General features: G+C 47.3%; 1 protein-coding gene across 1 annotated transcript in view; it reads left to right on the forward strand.

Annotated features, from left to right (window-relative positions):
* The window catches only part of ACSF3 (acyl-CoA synthetase family member 3), a 359,801-nt gene extending 351,083 nt beyond the window's left edge, over positions 1-8,718 (forward strand). Inside the window, exon 10 of the mRNA XM_069216898.1 lies at positions 4,746-8,718. Within this exon, the coding sequence (XP_069072999.1) occupies positions 4,746-4,869 (124 nt within the window). The 3' untranslated portion in view covers positions 4,870-8,718. The remainder of the gene's footprint in view (positions 1-4,745) is intronic.
* The last annotated feature ends 220 nt before the right edge of the window (positions 8,719-8,938 follow it).

Raw genomic sequence — 8,938 nt, forward strand, 5'->3', positions numbered from 1 at the left:
AATAATTTTGTGGCTTCCCCATCATTATAGGTTGGGTGAGCTTGGGAGGATGATGTAGGAGCAATAAACACAGGAGATGTCCAACAGGACTCCTGGCCTTAAATCCACAAGGCAGGGCACACATTGGCACACCTCATGGCAAGTCAAGTGCACCCCTGTAGAGGAACTGGTGAACAGATTCAGTCAGTGTTTCATCCCCCTGGGGAAGGCTCCCGCAGCTCTTGGGAGAAACCGCAAAGTGCAAATACAAGGGAACATGTTGCCCAAAACCAGGGTGGATCCAGCTTGCCCCCGACCTCACCTGGGCAACAGAGCTAGAACAAAGGCGCACACAGGCCTGGAAGTGGTGAGCACTCCATAGAGTAGGTAGATTGCTGGCACAAGGGTTAAAAGTCATTGGGTATCATGCACAGTTTGTGGTAGGTTGCAGTTTGCAGAACAAGCCTCAGCTCTCCAGTGTGTGGGTGCAGGTACTGACTAGGTTCTAGCCAAGCAACCAGGCACTAGGGTCACCCACGTGTGGTGCAGTCAGTTCTTATGGGCCAAGTGCAGAATGTAAAGGGGTCCCTCGCTGGGAGAGCCTCTATTAGGTAGGCGCCTGCCCTTCAGATGTATAGGCTCCCATTTGCAGAAAAAGAAAAGGGCCCTGTAGGGTCAGGAAGCGCTGTTCATTCTCTACGCTCCCTCTGTAAGTAACTGTGAGTCCCATAGCAGAAATTTTCGAGGTGACGGGGCTGTCATCCACTATGAGCCCTACGCGCTGCGGGCCAAGTCAATCTGATAGCACGACCCGCTTGCGTAGGCCGCTCTCCGCTCCTTGCATCTCCGATGACTGGACAGCGTTGATCACCGCTCACGTGGCCCAGGGCCCGAGCAGACTCCCTACCGCAGCACCATCTTCAGGCCCCTGCGAAGGGATACTCAGCTGCATCACTGATAGCCCGATCTCGCCCTGGTGTGCAATTAAGCCAAATGGGTGGTAGGGCTGCACACCAGGAAACCAGGAGTAGGAACGCAGCGGTGAGTACTCACAACGGCTAATTCCCTTGGGCCAGAAACTTCATGTCACCAAGAGGCAGTTCCGCTGCAGCCACACCTCGCTTAGCACCTTGGGGGGAGGACTTCCATACTTCCTCGAAGCTCACACTGCTGAGATGCGCTGCCACTCCTCCATGCAGCCGCTGTCACCAGTCGACTTCCATGGGCCTCCTGCAGTATTTTCGGTGCTCTTGCCCTGCAGCGCAGGTAATAAGGGAGCGCTGGCGGGTCGGATGCCGCTGGTAAGGGCAGGTTACAAGTCAGGCCCAGTACGGAACTGTGTTACAGAGCGTCCGATGCAGCCACCACCTGGCATACAGGCTCATCGCCATGCCACTCACACATCCTGTCACACAGGCCTGGCATTGATGTTCACGGTGGCACCCTCTCTGGCACACGGGCTACCCACCACGAGGTCATGCAGGCCTGGTACCACCCGCACAATTATTTTCGGCTCAGTCCACGGCTGCCCCACCTTCCTCATGGGGGTCGCTGAAACAATCCAGCACAAGGGCTAGGAACAGATTGGTGCAAGAGCAGATTCCTCACACCTTCCACAAGGAGTCCTCACACTAGAGCTTCCCCCTGACCTTCCTCCTTCCAATGCACTCCTCTTCCTCACAGGGCACACTGGTCTTGGCGAGCAGGCAGGAGCTGGTGCTCCAGGCTCTAGGGCAGGTGTTCTTGGTTTCCCTGGGTGATGTCCCTTCCCCTATCAGGGGGCCTAGCAGTCTTGGGACCCCCGTCCTGGTCACAGGCAGAAGTCTTGCAGAGCTTCCCCTCCTCACACAATGTCCGTCTGGCTGCTCGGCTGTTGCCAAAAGCTTGAGGTAGCTCCCCTACTTAAGTCCTTTTCCAGACAAATTTTTTTATTTAGTGTCTGAGTTTTTGAAGTTGTATGTTGGAGTTCTGCTTCTTTTAAATGGACATTATTAGTCATTCTTCTTCCTCCGGAAGGTTGTCTGTCACAGCAGGCATGACTTTGAAGCTGATTAATCCACAACAGGATCCATGGGGGTGACCAGAGTTCACACCTGGATGTCAGCCACAGCGAATGTGCATCAAAAAGCTTAATCCTGGGCCCCCAGCCCTGCTCTTTATGATTCCCTAATCACCCCCATCTCTCTCTTCCTGAGATTTATCCAGGCCACTTGCTTGTGATCTATCATTGAATCAAAGAGCCCTTTGAAATGTACAGAGAGCTTGTCTCTCCCATCCTGCAGTGCGTATCTCTCCCAGCTTACAGGAATGCAGAAATACACAGATCTGTCTGGGGTATTCCTGTACTCTTCAGGTTTTCCATCAGACAAGCCTGAGCTTCGCAAAATGGGACCGAAGGTCCTCCATGTAATGTACCAGTGCAGGCACACTCGCACTCAGTGTACAGCCACAGCACACGTACCGCACATCTCTGTTATCCTCATGTACTATGCCACCACAAGCCTAACTACATACAAGAAACGTATTCAGTCGGCGCACATTGTTCAGTACTGCAGCCTTTCTGTATTGTACCAGAGTGTGTAAAAACACACACTGCCAGCATACATGCATTTACCATGGGCACAGTGTACCACAGCTCATCCCTTGTGTAGTGTACTTCTTGATAACACACATGTACTCAGCACGTTTCAATCACACACTCATTTCCACATTAACCTGATGTGGGCCAGGAGTGAGTTAAGTACACAGCAGCAGAGCTTTTGAAAAGGTGAGTGAGCCTGTAGGCCTCCCTCCAGTGACACAGGGTAAAAAGGTACTATTCATTACTGATTGCTAACTGGTATGCTGCCACCACCGCGCTTGTGGCAGCTTAACTCCTGGTGAAGGCGGTAGCCTTCCCCCGCTATGAGGGAAGCGCTTTGATTGCCTCTCCCTGTCCAACAAGACTGCAATCCATGAGACAGGCCTATGTCATAGCACACATGCGTGATCTATGTTTGCCTATGACAAAAAAGAAACTAGTACCAGGGATCCAGAAAGCAGTACAGTTGGGCACTCAGGGCAGGGGCACACGTCTCTTACCATGCAGAGGACTTTTCCATCTCAGCACAGAGTGTAAAAATGAGGAAGAAAGGTAAAGTTAAAAGGGCATGTCTAACATGGATCTCTGTGGAAAATACCACAGTGTAGATGTAAAACAGCCACGTTTTTTACCACTTTTATTTGTGAATTGCTTTTGACTGTAGACATCTTTAACTTGATGCCTGTTACTTCTTCCTTAACCCAAACCCTACTCTTTTTCCCCTACACCGTGTTAGTTCTGCTATCTTATGGAAGTGTACCCCATACCATCTCACGTACCACCCTTCACTTGCACCTTCTTCTTCCGTCATGGACACTTTCAGTTACTCATTCCCTAACCCAGCCCCTTCACCGCTCATGTAACCCTTCCATTTCCCAACTGGTACTCATTTTATATCACTACACCTTATTCAAACCTTCACCATAACACCGTCCCTTTCACCTTTCTTTACTCTGACCCTTGCCCAAATCCCAATCACCACCCCGTCCATAAATGCTGTCCTAATACTAATCCTTGCTCCTACACCATACACATTACCTTACATCATGCTGCACACCTTCATCTAACCCCTACACGTCAGTCCACAGATAAACTTCTCTTTATCCTCATCACAAACCTTCGTATTTTTCACAACCTTTTTTTTTAGTTAACTTTTTTTGTCAATTCTACTTTTTTGCCATCTACTTCATTACGTTTCTGTTTTTGTCACTCTTCTGTTTTACGGTCTTGCTTGACAGCACAGCTGTTGCCAGACAGTTATATGAGAATCACAAGAGAGGGGTTTTGGCTCCGCCCACATGTTGCGAGGTAGGAGTGCATGTTTTGATTGGGCAGAAGTTGTGTGGTTCCACAAAATAAGTGCTTGCCATCCACTTATCTGTGGTCATTTTGTATATTCAGCTGGCTGAGCTCCAACTTTCAGGGGCACACATATGACATTGAAATGTTGAAAAAATGTCTTAGTAAACTAAATAATTTATGACGTTTTGCTTTCTCTGTCAGCAGCACAGATGGAAGGAGTGCAGTCATTAACCTACATGGATTTTTACGTGGCTTGACAGTACGCAACTGTCACTTGACCTTTTAACCACCAATATTATTGTACAGTTCTGTGCTTCCACACAAATGCGCATTAATTACCATGCTATATACTTGTAACGCTTCACATTGCCATATAACATTCCTTTAAAGCAAGTCTTATTGGCATTGCCAATGCTTGTGTCTACTTTTTACTGAAGACCATTACAAGTTACCATTAACCATACTATACCTATGATATTCCTGGACAGGCATAGTGACAATTAAACCTCTGTAAATAGGTGCATACTGCTAACTAGGCATCCAGGATGTACCTGTAGGTTATTGCATTTTATGTGTATTTTTATTTGACTGACACTGATGGCTGGTGTCTGTTTCTGTGAGCACAGTTATCTGTACATTCTACATGCATACAATAACCCCCCTTGAACCAGAGGGTCAGGTTTCTGTATCCATTTGTTCCTCAAGCAGTGCTTACTACACTAGATGCCATTGAACCATTAATCTGTTTCTTGATTTATCAAAATCCAGCAGCCCACCAGCGTGTTGAGTCATTAAATAAGAAAGAGTGTGTCTTCAGATGGTCATGAACAATCATGGTGGTGTGCCCTTGGTATGACAATGTCTGTCTCATGCTGTCTTTCAGGGAGTTCATGGCGCCGTACACCATCCCAGCAGAGCTTATCCTGGTGGAAGAGATCCCAAGGAATCAGATGGGAAAGATCAACAAGAAGCAACTTCTCGAGCACTTTTTCCCCTCCCCCAGCTGAGCATCAAGGGGAGGGGTAAGGGCACGAGAGGAGAGATGTGCAATATACAGAAGGAAGCACAGTGTAGTCTTCATCCGATTTAGGCAACTAGGTGGTCAAGAATGCTCAGTTCAATGAAGGAAAAAATTGTCATGAGCAAATTTGCTGGGCAGATCTGTAGGAAAGGAGGTACTCTGTCTGTGGGTGCCTGCGATTCATCCAAAAGCAGTAATGGTTTAATACATAGGTGATTGTATGATCAGTATAGACCACTGTAATACCCAACAGCCCGTTGTAGTTAACCAAAATGTGTTATTGTACAAAATCTGGAATTATAGTTAACTGTAGGAAACGTAGACGTTGAGGAGGTGAAGGAAGCTTAAGGAGCAAGGAGGACTCGGTGCTGAGAAACTGGTATCAGTACTAACCAGGAGTGGTAAATGTCACCACCTTGACCACCATTATCTTGAGTTAAAGCTAATCATTAACTTGTCATTTTTTAAACTCACCAGATTTATGTTCTAATGTTGTCCATGGTTGATTTGTGTTCTAGCTCCAAGATGAGATCTTGGTTATTGTCTGTGTAATGGTCACTGAAGCCTATAGGTGTTCATTGATCCTCAACACTAATTAAGACCTGTGGCTTCCCCCAGATATAGAAGTCCCCTCCCAGGCTGATCATCACAGGATTTTTACTCCCAGGTGTTGGCACCAGCAAGGATCGGCTCGTCTATGTTGGTTTAGGAAATGCTACAATCCCACAGAGCTCACTTTGTTTTGAGTGAACTTTGATAAATCCAAGGCTTACACTGAGAGAGGACTTTCACCGTAAGCCGTACTTCTTCATCGAACTATGTTTTCTACATGCAGGGCATTATAAGGTAATAGATGTGCCCACGGCAAGCAGCAGATTTAGCCTGTGCACCCCAGCCGACCTGAGATGAGCGTTGAGCAAGAGACTTTTGATGGGCTGGCTAGGGCTTCCTAATTGATAAACGCATTCTGTGTACAAGTCAGGTTAGGCTGTATCATGTTCTTCCCATTGCTTTTGTTACCAATGGTTGTGGGCGATATAGGTTAGTCTGGCACCAGCGTCAACATTACAACCTGGGCATGTCCTTGAAATGTGGCATTTGGGTATGGTTACTAGTTGACTACTTGTCACCAAATAGACAATGCTCCTGTCCTTGGCTTTTCTTTTATAAATCATTATTTTACGGTCTGCTTGTTCCATTGGATCAAGAGAAGTCAACCTGAAACCGACACTCCCAGAAGGCACCAGGTTGCTAAACAAAAAACTCAGAACATGAACACTGCTAATCTTGGTGACATGGTGTCATGTGGCAACCTTAGATTTGGGCCTGTGTTAACATGGTTTGCCATTATTTAGTAACCACATAAATCCAGGCATTTCCTATCTTGCCTATCTGCAGGGATTCCTAAATTCAAGGTTTTGTGCTTGGTACACAGAAACTTGTGGGGTAAGTTCAAGACCAGAACAATTCAGAAACAAAATCATCAAACACGTACCCAACAAGCCACTCGGATTTCAGAACGGATCATGCCTAGGGTTTGCCTCTTTCTGCAAACAGATAACTGGAGACATATTATAGTGTAATCCCTAATGTGTGCCCCTTCCTGGGAAGAATCTTTTACAAAATGGGATATGCCATAGTATCAGAGAGCATGGGCCCATGCAAATGAGGGAATCCCTTTGCGGGGTCTCATGCTCCATTTTGCTGGAGTGCACAGGCTGGAGCCCCTTGGGTGATGTTGAGAATCTGCAGAACCCAGGAGATGGCACACCTTTCCTTGTGCCACGAGCATACCAGCCTCTTGGAGGGAACATGGGGGCCCCGGGACCCTCTGGAGACTCCTTCTGAATGGAAGCCAGTGGGGGGCTGATGTACAGTCAGGGATGAAGGCAAAGTGCTATCACTGTGAGGGACTCTGCATTTGGCCCATGGAGAGGGGAGACTGAAGTGCCTCACAGGGGTTCTGTACATCACCAGTGGCGTAAAGCTAAATGATGTACCACCCCCCCTGCCCCCCCTCAAGAATATGGTTTAGAGGACCTAGGACTCCAATATCTCACAGATATTAATTGGCTTTGGACTGAATGGGGCCTCCAAGAGGGTTTAGTGCCCCCCCTCCCCCAATGCTGCAGTAGGTACCAGGGCCTGTGTTATGCCCTCGCATGTACCCATCCTCTTGGAGATCTTCATGGATCGTAGGCTGCTGCACCAATTTATCGTGGATCCACCAATCTCTAAATGACCACCATAGTCTGTACCTTGGCCTTTAACTGGAACAGCTGTGTCCAGACCAATCCAACATTGTCCAGGATACCATTCTCTACTGAAATGTGTTCCACTGAACTTCATTGGAAGTAAATAATCCCCAAATCAGATCAGAGTCCAGGCCTCCTGACCCCACTCTGGACATCCTACTTGTTGTTCCTTTTACTATATAATGATACCGGTCAGCTGTGGTTGGGGCTGGGATTGTGTGCGCAGCTTTGAAACATTTGCTTTTAAAAACCTTTACTTACAAATTCCAAAGTTATTTTTTAATTAAACAAGTAATCCCTGCCACGTCACGTTATATTACCATATATACATGTATTTAAACAACTGGAGCAGGGCCCCCGTTTTATGTTCCTCGACATATCACGATTATTTATGTATTTATTGTCGTGTTGTTGCTGTGCGCGTGCACTTACGGAAATGCTAGACGAGCACTTCTTTGCCACCTTAGGCACGCGAAAGAAGGGTTACCAGTGTTTTTAGTTTTCACCAAGCAGCGCCAGCATTTGTTTTTGCGTCTCCAGCTCCCATCATCCCTGATTGTGACGGTTTACCCCAATGAATAGATTATGTTGTGCTAGTACCACGTCTCAGACTTGTTCAATGGCAGTATCCACAACCTTTGTTAGAAGATGCTTGTAGAGCTGCCTGATAGGTTAGTTTAAACCAGCCGTCTCAGGATTCCTTTCACATCTCCGACATCCCACGCGACCCCGATGTGGCATTTCTTCCCCCACTGCACATTCCACGGTGTGTTAGTGTATATCATCCTCGCGCATCATCGCACTACAAAAGGTCTTTAAAATACATCTGTTGCCCAAATTGGCGTCCATGTTCTGTCCTCCCCAGATCCCTCCCCAAAGCAAGCCTTTCCATAAAACGTTTTAAAAAGGTGAGAATAGAGGACTCCCCCTTCTACTCTGTCCCCCACCCAAATCCGAGGTCTGACACAAATTTATATATATATATATTTTTTTAAAATTTTAGATTCCAACCTTTTAAGGCAGGCCTTTATTGGCCGCCTCACTTTCCATAAGCAGCTCTCCCCCGGACTCCTGCCCTCCCCATCCCAGTTTATGCCCCCGGTCCTGTTAGTGTACACTCGATCTGAGGTTACATCGCTCGCTCTGCCTCCCCACTCCCTGTAGGATCTCGCGTGACAGCTACCCTGTTGCCCCCCAGGCGTCTTGCTCCTGGCTCTTCACGTGGACAACAAAAACAGGTTGAAGTTTTGTGTCCATTGTTGTGGGAACCCTCCCTGCTGACGAGGACAGATGGCTGCCCTGGACGGGGCACAGTGGAGACAGAGGGTGCCAGAGGCAATGGATGAATGGTTTGGTACCCAGAGGACAGCACTGATGGGTCCTCTGGCACGTACATCCCTCACCTGCATTTATACTCGAACTGTTCACGTAAGATGATTTTATAATATATAACTGTAAATCGAAGCCAAGTATCTACTGACAGAAATATGTCTAGTTTTTAACTGCTTGATGCCTGTCTACAAAATGCTAATACATAAGTACTGTTTAATTAAACAAAAGTGGCCAAAGATTGCCCACAATTTGTTGCTTTCTGTGCTTTTTTAAATATTCGGCCTCAGTCCGCATGATTTTCCTCAGAATTCGCAAATGTACGCTCGCGTGATCGCACAAATACCTCAAAGCCTCCCACAGCACTTTAATCATTCCAATGAAAAGGGCAGACTTACGTAATAGCCTGCAGGGGTCATCCGGTGGATGATGTCATAACAGATCGGAAGGCCCCGGGTGACATCATCAACC

This window comes from Pleurodeles waltl, chromosome 12 (assembly GCF_031143425.1).
Source record: "Pleurodeles waltl isolate 20211129_DDA chromosome 12, aPleWal1.hap1.20221129, whole genome shotgun sequence".
NCBI classification, from domain to species: Eukaryota; Metazoa; Chordata; class Amphibia; order Caudata; family Salamandridae; genus Pleurodeles; species Pleurodeles waltl.